We start from the raw sequence: 16183 nt of genomic DNA on the forward strand, positions 1-16183 counted from the left end.
TATTGCCAAAATTATTGTATGTTATCTGATTAAAATGTTGGAAGTTATTTAACATTACCGAAAATGAATTCAATGAAGCAGTAAGACAGGGCTTTAGTGTGAATGCATAACAACTGTATGTAAGTGTTTGCAATTTTGTAATGCTGTGTAGTATTTCTATTGTCCTCAGTGTGAAAGGATCTCATAGCTACTATTGCAGTGTTTCCCAAAGGATTTTGAGGAGACTGTGGTGGTGATGACGTCACCCGCTTATTAGCATATATGTGACGTCATCATGTTGTGTTTGAGTTTGATCTAGTGTTGGCACCTGAAATATGTTTCACTTCTACTCTTTGATCTGTATCTGTATTTGATCTGTATTATATATCAAATTATATTTTAAGCCGAATTAAGCTGTTTTAAATGGTGAAATAAAAATGTAAATGGGAATCATGAAAATTCTATTTGTGGGGGCCAGTGTTGAGTCTGTGGTGGGCCACCACAAATAAATCAATGTATGGGAAACACTGTATTGAAAAGAGGTCAAATTTGCAGAAGATGCTGTAAAAGCCTAAAGTGATGGGTAATCAAAATTTTATTCAGTTTTACAATGCCGTTAGCGGATCCTATTGGTGTTGTAAGTGCAGTTTTAATCGCACTCGGGCCAGTATATGCTGGTGAACCTGGAGAAAGCTTGAACCTCTTATGATCGGCCAACCCTATGTATAATCTTTCAAGGACAGGTTCATCGCTTTCTGTTTGAATGGCTTGAATACTCCATATAGAGATATTGAAGAACTGATCAACATCTTCATTACCTGTCACTTCACACAACATAAATAACAAAATATAAACCTAGAACTGCTTTCAGAACAGATAAAATTGCTTTCGTTTACCGAGAAAGTTGACACGTCCCTTAAACATGCTTACTGTTATATTGTAGCTTCTCTGGATGTTTCAGTACTGTATATTTATAATAGTATCACTATTTCAGGACACAAATAGTTTTCACAAGTCCAGATTGCTATTCTGCCCTCCAAAAGCTAAGTGCAGTAACTACGCAAACACTGAAATATGCCCTTAAAGTTTTCACATCAACCAGTCAAACATGTTACTGGAATATTGGCACACACGTTTCTCTGAAATGGGACAAAATTGAACCAGGAGACTTTGTCACAAGACACATCAGATTTCACAAAGCCCATTTCAATTCCTAACTAAATTTTGACCAAATGCATAGTAACTGTGCTTTATAGGGCAGTATTGTCCACCCAAGTGATTGACCATGAAAAAAAAGATGCCAAAGTAAAAAAAAACTATGCAAATCAATCCATGTTAAAAAAAGAAAAACTACAATACCCTACCTTAAATTAATACTGTAGACTTGTGTGTTATATAGGCATCATAATATATGTTAATTAGATAGTGTGTATTATTTTTACCTTGTTTTTAAAGACTGCTTCATTTTTTTGATCAGTTGATTCAAAAGATTGATTGCTTTTCCTTTTTCTGAATGTATATCTGCAAGGGGAGACAATATACAGACCCTTTGTCCTGTGTTTTCTTTAACAGTTTTATCTTTCCTCATCAGGTACTTAACACACATAAATACAATGTGAATACATTATGGACATGTAGAAAGAAGTGTGGAATGTAAACGCTGTGGTATAAAGCGTTTAAGAAGTTGTTAAATACTCTAAGTTATAATCAGGAGTTTAAAAGTTTGTTCTGATTTCAGCTTTTACTTTACTACGCTAGTCATGCTAATAATGGAGACTGTGGTCTGGGTGTGTTCTTTAGTTAAGCCTTGTCTGTGAAACCAGATGTCTTTCGTATAATCTTTCGTATATGAAATGTGTAGAGCTGAGTTATTGTTAAGATCTGTCACTCAAGCTTTACTGTGAATCATATAAACCTAAAAAATACTTGAATAAAATCTCTGATGAAGAAGTGTGGTATGTGTTTTTTTTTTTTTACAATATATCTTCTCTCATGCAGTGAAAATGCAGTGCTGCATTTGTGATAAACATTTGGAAATTTAATTACTGTTTGAAAATGTTTACCTTGGCTAAAATAATAGGGAATCCATTAAGTTGTCACACTGTTCATAACTCCAACATGCATCTCAAAAATCAAATAGCCATTTTGTGTGAAGACTTTTTCTATAGTCAACTTCGTGTTCCCTTGGGGTCAAGATTGCTCTAATCTGACATTAGCACAATTTTCTTATTTTTTGGTAGAGAAAAATTTTTGCATTTTAGATTTCTTCCAGCTATTTGGGGTTAGGAAGACCAAATAAATATACTAAACAAATATTTTTCTTTGAACATGAAGCAGTGTAATTGTCCATGTTTGTGTACAACATGTTCCAGTTACACAGAATTAATGGTGTAAAACAAAATGTGATGTCCACGTCAAAAATGTGCACTTTATATTTTATGCAAAACAACTTTGTTAGGTATGAATGTTAAAAATTATTATTTTGCACAAAATAGAGGAGACAATAACGTGTCTTTTGATACTTTAGCTGACGTGCTACGTTGAGCTAACCCTGAACTTAAGTAAACATTAGCACACATGTCAGTTTGGGGCAAGTTGTCTCAATGACTTTGGGGCAAGTTGTCACATGCTTTTCACACTGAAAAAGTTAACCCTGAGTTATTTGAGTTAACCCCACCAAAGCAGAGCTAACCCTGCTTCCGAACAGGGTTTCATAACCCTGGGTTAATTTCAGGGATAACCCTGCTTCTAAATTACAAGTGTGAAACGATCCTTAATGCAGGGTTAAAAGCAGGGTTTAGAATGAAGATAACCCAGGGTTAAGCGCAGTGTGAAAAGCCGTAGAGTTAATATTTCTAGTTCTGGTTTAATTTACAAATTAAAATCAATAATCATTCAAAGTATTTGTGTTCTTCTTTTTTTAGATAATCTAGAGTGACAACTTACCCGCCGATGGGGCAAATTGTCACAGATGAACGTTCTGTTTTCGCTATTCAACAGTCTACAACTCGAGACTGTCGATAAATATGAGATTTTTACCATTGTGATGTATGGTGCTCAGTAAATGTTAGACAGTGTGAAAAGTGTGACAACTTACCCTGCTCTCCTCTATATATATATACTCAAAATTGCATAACGATTAATCGCAATTAATCTATAGCAGAATAAAAGTTTTTGTTTACATCACATTTGTGTGTGAACTGTGTATAATAACTTTGTATAGATAAATGCACACACATGCATGTATATATTTAAGAAATGTTTACATGTGTATATACATTTGTATATTTATGTATAATTTATATTATAAATATATATTTTTTCTTAAAAGTATACATACATGTGTGCATATTTCTAAATACATAACTATTAGATGATGTAAACAACAGCTTTTATTCTGCTATAGATTAATCACGATTAATCGTTATGCATCCCTAATAAATATCCAATCTCTTATTTTATCTGTCATGTGTTGTATGCAGTGTTTGTGTAGAGTCACATAAAATTATTCAGTGCATCATTTTTAAAGTGTAAACCAGTGAACATCATTGACCGCCATCATATGGATAAGAGCAACTGGAAGAACATTTTGTGTTATGACAAAGAAAGATTTAAACAACAACAGGGTGACTTAATAATGACTCAGTGTTAGCTTCTGGATGAATCAACTCGCTGAATTTAAACAGTGTACTCTCTTTGACCTGCAATATAATGTATAGTATGAGAGCAGCTATGGTAGAGAATGGCAGTAAAAATGAGCAAATAAGTGAAGTGATTATACCACCACACTTAGATTTGCTGTCAGTGACCAACTTAGAGTCACTTTTGTAACTTCATTATTTGCACACACTGACGAAACATGGTCAAATAAATAGTCCATATACTGTAGTGGTCAATCATGCAGCTGTACTCTTTCAAAAAGTACACTTTTGCACTTAAAGAGTTCATATTTTTCTATTTCTAACAACAGTTTTATGAGTGAATTTAGTAAATTAACTCATTGTGAACTGCAATGAAGCACTCAAGTGACAGTCGTATGTGAGTGAACTGACTGGAACTAAACCTCCTCCAGGACCTGTAAGAAATCCTTAGGTGTAACACGAGAGATTTATATCAATCATGTACAAAATAAATTCATGTGTGTTGCTTCATGTAAAGCTGGCCTGTGTCTTTGAAAAATATCATATGAATCAGGGTCAATAGACATGACAGGAATGATAAAAGGTTTTGTGTCAGGAAGGGCATGTGGTATAGCAAGATTTGATAATATTTTGTTTTACAGTCTCCTTGTTACATATACCTTCTATATAATAATGACAGTAAATTATGCATCATTAGCAACCAACCCTCAAACAACTATAACCTTAAAGTAAGCACATATATGTGACCACAAAACAAGTCATCAGGGTATTTTTTTATTAAGATTTATATATCATATTAATAAATAATCTGTCCATTGATATGGTTGGTGGAATAGACAATACTTGGTTATTTGAAATCTGGAATCTGAGGGTGCAAAAAAAATCTAAATATTGAGAAAATCGCCTTTAAAAATGTCCAAAGGAAGTCCTTAGCAACACGTATTATTAATGATAAATACATTTTGATATATTTACAGTATGAAATGTACAAAATATCTTCATGGAAAATGTTCTTTACTTTATATCCTTATCATTTTTGGCCTAAAAAATTGATAATTTTGACCCACACAATGTATTGTTGCCTATTGCTAAAAAAAAAATATCAGTGCTTATGACTGGTTTTGTGGTCCAGAGTCGCATATTTTTGATATTACTCAGTACTTATTTGTGTAAATACACTGTAGATGACACCTTATGATAAAGTTTAACCCCAAGAGTCTGTATTTAATGACTATGTTGTCCCCCACTTTTTATTAATGCAACAATTGAAACAATTAAACAATTGTGAAAAGCGCTATATAAATACAATTGAATTAAATTGAATAAAAAATGCACAGGAATGGCAGATAGCCAGCATTTTTTATCTAAGGTAAAGATAATGTTCTGTAAAACGATGAACCTATTGTCATATTCTGCTTTACTGGACACACATTGCACATTGGATGTCTTTGTACTCATTTTCCAAACAAAATAATTACATTAAGAAACATTTACAGTATTAAACAGTGTACCATTGACAATGCCATGTTTTAGGACATGTGTACTATCATTAGTAAGGACTTTGGAGTCTACAGTGTAAATTCCTTAATATGGTAATCAACATTGTGTTTTTTTGACGTCCCATGGTATTCTTCTTTGTAAAATATTTCATACTTTAAAATTGTAAAATATTTTGTATTTGATGGCATATGCATCGTGCACTGTTTTTTTGTGTGTGTGTTTTTTTCTGCTCATTACTTGGTCACTGGATTTTATCTACACAAAGTAAGCAAACATCTTAAAGCAGCTTAAACATGACAAACATTTGCTATGTAATTAGCTCTTTGTCATGTAGTTTTCTCTAAGTAGCTTGCCAAAGACTAGTTCCTTATTTACAAGGCTAGTCAATCACACATCTTGTATTTTTCAACAGATCACAAAACACCCAACAAACCAAATGGTTTATATTTAATAAGGACTGCAATTTTAAAAATATCTTTATTCAGGTTTATGTAAAACATTCATCCATAAATTCATTCACCGTCAGTAATGTGGTCTCACACAGATCATTTTACATACATATTTTTATTGACAATAAATGTTGGCATCCAAAACATCTTTGGTTTATTTACACAGTGAAGTCAAATGGAGTCATAATATATGCATAAATACCTGATATTAGAAATGAAAGTTTTTTTACATGGCAAGATCTGTGTTAGAAATACATGTATTATGTTATGTTGTTGTAAATAACATAAGAGTAAGCTGACATCACCTTAACCTGGACATTTTTGTAAGGACATTGATATAAAGAATAGCATTTGTAAAGATGTACCTAAAACATCCTTTACATCATTGATGATTCTATACACGAGCACAATAAAATCATAGCTGTTGTGCTACAGCTAGAACTGAGGCTTGCATCCTCCATTAATGCAAATGCCTTTGTTTTTTTACTGCATCCAGTGATCTTTCTGAGCCATCTGTACACAGTCAGAGTGCATTACAACAGACAATTTCCTCAAGATACATAATCGGATTGTGTTATGCAAAAGTAACATTGCAGAGAGTCTAACATGTGGGATACAATTGAAGACATATATATGAGAGAGAGAGACAGACAGACAGACAGACACACTGAGAATAGCACATTCTGATTTTTGTCATCTATAGCTTGAATTGTAGAAAGAAACTTCAGATTTTGTGTTTTCAATGTATTTTACAGTTTACAGTGCACACGTGCAATGAACCTGCTAAAGAAACAAAATAGATATCAATTTTTATTTTTATATTACATTTTGATTTTTATTGTATTATACACTGCCAGAATAAAATGTCACTGCGGCGGTTCCCTTTCCATTTCAAAGAGTAAACCTTCGCATCTAAAGACTTCATGTTAGTACCTCAGAGGTAAATATTGATACCAAATGTATACATATTTGTACTTAAATGGTACATATTACGACCTTTTTTAAAGGGTACTGCCCCACTTACAGCTTGGGACCATTTTATTTGACAGTGTAATTAATATTTTAAACTGTTTGTATAGCTGGTTTCATTGGTAATATGTTATTTATATTTAATATGACATAAGATATTGATAAAGAACATGATTATAAATGTCATGTTGTAAATCAACAAAATGCATTTCTAAGAGAGAATTACTTATAATTTGTGTAATGTATTTCAATTCTGTTCAGCATTTCTGTGCTCACAAAAAATAATAATAAACAAACTGTAATATTTATAATCTACATAGGCTATAACTATTTGGTGTTTTAATCAACACATATTTTTATGTTACTTTAACTTAAAATATTAAGTTAAACAATTTCAACTTGATTTTATAAGTTAGAACTTTTCACAAGCCAAAACTTAAAATAGTAGGTTAAATTTACTTGCAAAGCTGTTTTAACTTGTTGTGATTGTTGCATCCCATCAGAAAGTCAACACTGAAAAACACTAAAAAGAGACTATATGCATGTTACAAGATAAAGTTTTATATTTATTTTGTTTTTAATATTTATATATACACTTTAGTTAACTTTATTATTTATCAACATATTGTGATGAGTACAGGTTCATTTTTAGTTAATTTTATTGTTTAGTATTTTATTTGTTAATTTTATGTTCTTTGGTATCTTAACTTTCTCATCTTGGCTTATGAAACAAAGTACTATATAGACCGGAAAATTGAAGTTTTGATGGACCTTCCATAGCAGAATCTCAGACTAAGTAAGTGTCAGATGGGTTTGTGATGTGGAGGTAATGTACACTTGACCGTTTGTGCTTCTGAGATTGTTAACTATATTACAGCACTGCCTGGCACCATAACAACAGCATTCTGTGTAATCTGTTTATAGCAGAAGAGTAAGTGAGCTAAACCGGGAAAATTTGTGTTCCTAATATGAGCAAATGGCAGCAGATGTGAGGTCACTGAAATAGCTTTATATTCAAGTCTCTTGAGACCGATTTCAGATTAAAGCTAGAGGTCTCTTCCATTAATCATGCAAACATATGAGAGGTGCCACTCTGTTTTGTTAGCACTTTTAAATCAAACTACTCGTAGAAAAACTCTAAAAACCAACTGGAAAAAACAGAAGTTGCTAAAAATGTAATAAAGAATATTCAAATGATTTTAAATTCATAACGCATATTAAACAAATCACATAAAACAAATCACTTTAAACTAATTATGTTAGGCAAATTAATAAATATCATAAGCACTAAAATGTACTATTTTTGATGTTATCTACATCTTATGTTTAGATGTTTTAAATCCGTCTAAATCTCTGTCGTCATATACTATTCATTAAATAATGCTAAATAATAATTAACTAACTTTTTGATCCCTACATGTTTCTTTAAATATTTTTTTTTCATTATTTATATAGACATAACAAGTCTCCTAAGACTTTAAATATGTAATAGCACTACAATTATAAAACTAATAGCCTATAAATATCCGTATGCTGCGCATTCAATTGTCTTAAACACATACACAGAAAAAAAACACGGAAAAGCATAAAAATAAAAACAGCAGGGTACTAAGATATAACTTTTTTTATTTTTATAAAAAATAAAATTTTTTGTTAAATTTAGCATTACCTTTGTTTGCAGCAACATTGTAAGAATCCCAAAGCTGGTCACGATAATCTTTTTCTTCTTTTATAATAACGCTAATAACGCTAATTTTTTCCCGCCTATATAAATATCGTTTTTGAAAAACAGGACATCATTAAGCGTTTTAACCACGAAAAAATTGTAAACTCGTTTTCAAACACCTTCACAAAAAAATACTATTTTTAAATATAAACATATCCAAATTGTGAAGTATGATGAGCGCATAATAATTGTGAAGATGATATTGTGTCTGCGGCGCCCTATGTACTGCAACCTATTAGCATCATTTCGTCCATCGAGCTCCATTAATTGCATTTGAATGAAAACTTGCGCAGAAGAATAAGATTTTGGAGAGGCCTGCCAGATACTTGCTCCTCTTGGGAGGACCTTTAACCTTCTTAACGGTAGGTATGCAGTACTTAAAGGCTGCTTTTAACTGCAGTGGGAATCTGGGACGAGCACCTGCCTGTGCTTTTAGCACAAAATGGTCGACATCAGCAAAATGGTTAATGCTTCGTCTGTGGAAAGATTTTTAGATAGCTGTTATAATTAAATGGGAAATTACAGAATTTGATCATGGCAATCTTTTAATTTCATTTATCTAAGTGTCAAATGCTAACACATTTCATAATTTAAGATGGTAAACAATAATGTAATTAATTTACTAGAGAAAATAAAATACTGCACACATGACGGCACACATTTTTAATACATATAGTGTAAGAAAGACAAATAAATAACTGTTTAAGGATTATTAAGATGATTTATATTTTTCAGACCTTTTCATATATTGAAAGTGAATACTTCACATAACATTTGATCTTATAGAGAAAACAGAATCAGGATGTTTTCAATACAAAATGTTTTTTAAATAAACACTAAAAATGAAAGTTGGATCTACTTAAAAAATACTTCAATTAGTAAGACTTAAAAAAATTACGTTTTTCAAGTTAATCCAAACTTTTTAATTTAAAATTTTACAGTGTAGCAATATGCTATGAGCTAATCTTATATAATGTTAGGCATAGCCTTTACAGATATCAGATGTAGTAAATAATTTCTGGTGCTTAAGAAATAACTTTATTTCTTTTAAATCACGTTGAACACATTAACGTGAAAAAATTTTCATTATGGGTTGATTTGTTACAAAGATGTATTAGCATTGACATGTAGCAATATTTACGGTTTGTGTTGTAAGCTCAGTCTGGTATAACATAGGCCTTTATAATATATAAACATAATGTAAAGACACAAACACGATTTTAGTAAATTTGGTGTAATTTGATTACATTTTAAATACAGTTACCGCTACTAACATGCATACAATGTTTGTATATATCTGCTCAACAATTTCTTTAGTCACACTTAAATTCCACTTGGTTTAAATCACAATTTATGATTAAGTCCTAGTCTTCATGTTGTAACCGAGGTAATAAAATAAATTTGATAGGTTGATCTTCATTTACATAATTGTCCTCTAAATCAATTAAAACAAAGAGGCCCGCTCTTTGGCTTTGAATCAATGTCTCCAATTTGTCTCATTTTATATACTTCATACAACTACATACAGTATTGTAAAGTAGCACATATTTATATCATGTTTGAAGCCATATAAAGATTTTTTTTTATGTGAGACCTGCGTTGCGCCTTGACCTGAAATTCATTCTTCGTAACGCAGCAGACTATAAACGGTTCGCTTCATAACGATGTTTTCATCACACATTTTCTGTGTTTTTATCACAATTCAATAGGCTACGCCAATGTGTTTCCACGCCGATGTGTTGTGTCTACCGCACGAACGCATTTAACTTATTGCGCACACTTTATTGCGCATTCGCATGTGTGAGATTGAGGACCTCAGCTCTTACTTCAGACTCTCTATCCTTTCACTGACCCCCGACCCATCAAGCACTCCTGTGGATACATGGCTTGAGGATTCAGTCTGAGGATGGTTGTTTATAGAAAAAAGAAAATATTGCCGTTTAAAGCCCATGTAAAAGAAAATAAACCGCAGATAAAGGAACTACAACTGTACAATTCACCAGCATCTCTATGCATACAAGAAAGGCCATATGTGACCATACTTTGATCACATTTAATTCAAAGTAAAAGAAAACTGTAAGATCATATACTTGTACTGTACTGTGTTGTGCCGTTTGCCTGTTGTAGAAGATATGCAGCACACTGACCTGAGGCGCTTAATCTGTTTAACTATGATTTTGGTTTGAATAAAACCACATTCAGCACGCCAATATATTTAAACAAACATGTCTTTAACAAATGAACAAATATTCTGTACATTCAGCCATTAAAGACAATTTTGAGGCAATATTAACCAACTCCATTAAAGTAATAGACATGGTTCAAAATTATTTATGAATAATGTTTAAAATGATCTTGAAAAAAATCTACAAAAATAATTCCTACATACATTTTAGGCAATACACATAGGCCATACATTTTTTTGTTGTTAAATTGATCAGCAATTGTAAGAAAATGTTATTTTTATGTTATTATTATTATTATTATTATTTACTGGGACCCTCCTTGCACACCCACTAAAAATTACTTACATAGATTCCAGGAGTTTCCAAACATACATGAACATTAAAACTGAAACACTACAGCGACAAATAAACGCGCCAATGCAAAGCTACGTTGTTAGTTCATGGCAACCTGTTTCAGTACCTGAGAAAACGCAGTCCAGTATCCCAGCTCCAGGTCTGAATATATACTTTGTTTCTTCCATATTGAAGCATAAACTACAAACGAGATAATTTGTGAAATGATTTGCTATATTTGAAATGTTTAGCGGTCAGTCATCCAGTAGTTTGTCGAGCAGACGCAGCAGCAGCACAGTGATGCGGTCGCTTGGCCCTCGGTCACGCTCTCTGCCTTAATATTCCACAGGGTTGAGTGGCCCTCATTTACCTAATGGATCAGGCGCCCAAAACCTTACATGAGTTTCTCTCTCTGTGTGTGTGAGTCACAAACCAAACTATAAGTCACCCATCAGCTTTCACAATCAATCCAAATATCAATCTAAACATACCAACTGCATCCTTGTTGAATGTTTATTAGTCAGGTGAGAATGCTGAAAGTAAGTGATTGCTTGGCTAAAGGTTTTCAAGAAATGTGAAATTGTAAAGATCAAAGAGAAGATCTTTGACAAAATTTTACCTTACACGGATTAAACAGAGCTAGGATTTTACATTTATAGGTTTGGGACCAACAGGCATCCAAGTGGTCGTCTAAGCAAGAGGTGTGTTAATGGATACAACTTTGAAAATAACAGAGTTGTATCCAAGTATGAACACATTCGTCCTGTAAGCTTTAAAAACATCATGAGCGTGTGAACTTGTTTTGTCTTTGTTTTCTATAGTATACAAATGTGTAGAGTATTAGTGTGATTTTTTTAATACTGAAATTTGTAAAATAAATCATAGACGTAAATAAAAGCGTTTCACTCTTTCCACTTGAATCAGGAGCTCTTATGCATTGAACTTATGCATTGATTCTGGATATTGATTATAATAGTGTTGTGGCAAACGTAAAAAGCAGAATAAAGAGAAGGAAAAATATAAAATGTTTACAAAAAGATGCATGCAAATTAAAAAGTTAATGTTTACAATTTGATAGTCTCGATTACTCCCCTAAAAAAAAAAAAAAAAAAAAAAAAAACACGAAAGATGGGTGCATGAAAAGATGTTGACATTTTACTATTTAATTATTTAAAACGGAATTCGATATATCCCTTCTTTTAATGCATGTGTACTTTTTAACTACATGATATTTCACTAGCGTTCATTAATATCATACACTGAAAAACCAAGTCAAACAGAAACAAACACAAGTTCAATTCAAATGTAAATTTGACCTAATATAAACTCTGATCTAATGTAGAAGATCCCCTCACCGGTAGCGCAAAATGATGCTTAAGAAGCATAAATTAGGTCATAGACTGGAGGGGGTCTTCATTGTGCCTCTCTGACAGTGCGCACTGGCGCTTATGACTCTCAGAGTGCTCTCAAAGTTGGAAAAAGTATGGAATTCCCTATTGACGTAGATTAACAGTCCCTTAAAAAAGAAGAGGGAGAGAGGGACAGAAAACAAGCTGACAACAGTGTTTAAAGGGCTCTATAAACAAGCTTCAGGAGAAGGCGCGTTTAATGGCTGTAAATAAAAATAATAAATGTATGACCACAGAAAATGTTCATGCTAAACGTAATATGAGACTAAGAACATTTTTCTCAATTATCTTGCCGAGATGTCAATGACTATTGTTTGCAAGCGCAGGGAGTCGCTCCGCCCCTCATGTTTGTCGTAAATCTGGCGCCTGGCTACAATAAACCTGAGATAAGAGTGGCCAGCGCTCGCCTCCTTCTCCAAGGCGATCAATCGGATCTCAGGCATACTACAAGCACTCTCTTACGTCGACGTCCACGGGAACAGAGCTGATACAACAACACGGCTGCGCTCCAGCACCAAATATCTATCCGCTTTCTGAACCATGTCGCTGAGCCCAAAGCACACGACACCTTTCTCAGTGACAGATATTTTGAGCCCAATTGAGGAGACTTACAAGAAGTTTGGTGGCATGGAGAGCACTGGAAACCTCACATCTCCACTGGGAGCGTATCGGCAACCTCAGGTGTCCCAGACTGGCATGCAGCAACACTCAATGGGCCACAACGCCAGTGTGGCGACCACCTACCATATGCCACACTCGGTTTCTCAGTTTTCGCACAGTGCAATGGGGGGCTACTGCAATGGCAGCATTGCCAACATGGGGGACCTACCATCTTACCAAGAAACTATGAGAAACAGCGCAGCAGCAGCCACAGGGTGGTACGGCGCTAATCCTGACCCCAGATACTCAACAAGTAAGTTATGATGAATTATTATGATTTATGTCTCAGTTGATTTTAGAGGACGCAACTTAGTTTCGGCGAGTTTATATCAGTTTTACGCATGAAATATAACGTGTTTTATTTTCGCCTCTTGACTGTTATTGATTTGCAATCAAATAAGATTTTTGTTTAGATTTTTGGAAAATAATTGGTGAACGCGTAAATGCGCATCTAAAAGCCTGTTGAGATTACAAAACAAGCATTATAATTCATCCTAACACTGCTGCTAATTGAACATGCCGCACGTCTGTATGCATATTTTTAAGTTTCTAGATTCATGGGACCTTCCACAGGTATGAACATGACAGGAATGGGCACGCTGACAGGCATGGCCGACACCACCAAATCCATCCCACCCCTTCACGCGGCTCCAAGGAGGAAACGACGGGTGCTCTTCTCTCAGGCACAAGTGTACGAGTTGGAAAGGAGATTTAAGCAACAGAAATACCTTTCAGCTCCGGAGAGGGAACACCTGGCCAGCATGATACATCTGACCCCGACGCAGGTCAAGATCTGGTTTCAAAATCATCGCTACAAGATGAAACGACAGGCCAAGGACAAAGCAGCACAGCAGCTTCAACAGGAGGGCAACCTGTGTCAACAGCAGCAGTCGCCGAGGAGAGTGGCTGTCCCTGTTTTGGTAAAGGATGGCAAGCCTTGCCAAAACGGCTCCAACACACCAACGCCGAACCAACAGCAAATGCAACAGCAGCAGAACGGTTCCGGGGTCGTGCTTCCTACCTCGAGTAATTCTATGAACCAGCACCAAAACCAGCAGGTCAATGCGCTGGTCCAGGCCCAGGACCTGGAGGAAATGTCACCCAGTCCACCGTCACTCCACTCGCAAATGAACACCATGGGCCAGATGGACACTACTGTAGATTACGCAAATAACATGGTGACTTCAAATCTGCTTTATGGCAGAACGTGGTAAAACCAACCGCTTTCCCTGCCATGGTCTTTTTTAAACAAACTTTAGAGTCCTCTGAATAAAGACGCACGAGGCCAGAAGCAGGACTTTGCTTTACGCGCCATGCGTCCGAGGTTTGAAAGCGGGTGATAAAGCGGATCAAAGGAAGTTTGTGCCACCTTTTTCTAAAAACACTTTTTGTGGGCACGATTTTCTACAAAGACCCTGCTCGTAATGGACAAGATAATACTACTTTTAGCCTTATGCTGTATGTTTTGGACTTCCCATTTGTTGGTCTAGTAGAAGGTTGTCTGTCGTTAAACAAAATTGCTGCTCCAGAACTATGATATTGGCAGGAGACGGGAAGCAATGTTTCATAATTCAGGTATGAACTTCTGGCAAGAAATGAGAAAAGTTCATCGACCTAAATAAATGCCTGAGCATCATATGAAACGACTATTGTAAACTAATGTATTCATTTAGAGAAATGAAATGTAGGGATTGTATATTTGGCTAACTCTTAAGTTTTTGTTGTAATATAAATGTTTGAGTCTTTTTGTTGCTCATTTTTTCTTTTTTTTATATAAGTTAAAACAGACACAAATACGATGGCTGCTGTATATGTTTCAAACCAATTGAACGATACAATAAATAAATAAATTAAACTGCAAATTAATTTTGTGAACAGTAATCTCTGTATATTTGTTACATTATTTTACTGTTTAGGAAAACAAACTAATAAGAATTGTAATAATAAAATTATTATCACTATAAATTAAGGGTAAAAACTGGCAATCCAGTGCTTGCTTTTAAAAGGAAGAGAAATTTGTAAGGGGTATAAACAGGTTCTCTCAAAAACGGAATTTTTTGGAATGCAAATTATGTCCTTGTAATTTTACCAACTTAAATTTGCTTCTATATTGTTTAGCTAATTTACTAAAGATTTTTATCTTAAATTTAATACTGATTCAGCCATCTCTACTAATTTAAACTTATCTGAAACAAAACTTTATATAACAACAACAGCAATAAGAAGTTATCATATAAAAAGTTATAAAAAGTAATAATAACAACAGCAACAACACATATAGTAATATTATTAGTTATAACGTCAATAATAATAATAATAATAATATAGATATCTCGTGCTCATAGCCCACAATAACTTTCATCTCTATTTTGTCGCTGAATTTTGCTATTATTATTATTGGTTCACTTTATTGAAAATGTCTTAAGTTTTTCAGAGAATCAATAATTAAAGTTTACATCTGATGTATGTTATTTAAAATAATAAATATGTTTAGAATCCCACGTTATAGCTACATGTTGTATAATATTTTAAAAATTGTTGCATTTTCTCTTTTTGCATTAGGCTAAATATATTTAACACGTTAAGTTTAAATTCCTTAATTTTTTATTTTTAATAAAAATTTTGAACTGTGAAGCCCAGTTATAATGCTGTATATTGGCAGTTAAAAACATTAATTCCAGACTTTGAATTTTTTAATAACTTGTTTATTTATTGTGCTTTATACGCGAGTAAAACAATCCTAAAGCTTTATCTTCAGATTTAAAATGCGTTTCAAATACAACTGGAATGCAACAATGTGTACCATCATAAGAAAATAAACTTCAAGACATATTATTAAAAACCTTAAATTAGACAATAAATATGACAAATAAACATAAAAGTAAGAACTAATGTCGCTTAAACAATTTTCCTCAGTATCATTCAGTGACAAGCCTTGAAACTCGATATGAAGTGACCTCCTTTATAAATGAGTAGTTTTCATGTATTATCTATTTGATATCGTTACAATGCTAAACATTTTTACAATTCTAATCAAAACGAAGCTAGGTGGATGTTAAAAGAAATGATCTGACAACAGATAGTTTAACATTTACAGAATAATGCTTGTTTAGTTGAGCAAAGATGAAGATGTGTGTTTTCAACATATCAAAAGGTTATGGAAACCCCAATCACATTTTCATTGGACTGAAATACAATTCAGCTGAGCTCTTACAAAATCGTACCACTTTAAAACAAAGGAGACTGTACTGAATGGTTTATTAATTTTTGATGGTTTATTCAAAACTCCAAAGTCAGTAAAAGTTAAACAAAGATCTGCATGAATTTTGTT

At 33.5% G+C, this 16183-nt stretch overlaps 1 protein-coding gene across 2 annotated transcripts; it reads left to right on the forward strand.

Moving 5' to 3' along the window:
- The first annotated feature begins 12568 nt into the window (after positions 1-12568).
- Positions 12569-14755, forward strand: nkx2.4a (NK2 homeobox 4a). 2 transcript variants are annotated; one of them, XM_065267414.2, is made up of 2 exons: positions 12569-13105; positions 13426-14755. In XM_065267414.2, exons 1-2 carry the CDS (start codon positions 12733-12735, stop codon positions 14064-14066), a joined length of 1014 nt encoding a protein of 337 aa, XP_065123486.1. In that variant the 5' UTR covers positions 12569-12732; the 3' UTR covers positions 14067-14755. The 2 variants fall into 2 exon arrangements, with proteins under 2 accessions (XP_065123486.1, XP_065123485.1); XM_065267413.2 differs by having other exon boundaries at positions 13399-14754.
- Positions 14756-16183: the final 1428 nt, after the last annotated feature.

The sequence above is a fragment of the Paramisgurnus dabryanus genome, chromosome 17, assembly GCF_030506205.2.
Source record: "Paramisgurnus dabryanus chromosome 17, PD_genome_1.1, whole genome shotgun sequence".
NCBI lineage: Eukaryota > Metazoa > Chordata > Actinopteri > Cypriniformes > Cobitidae > Paramisgurnus > Paramisgurnus dabryanus.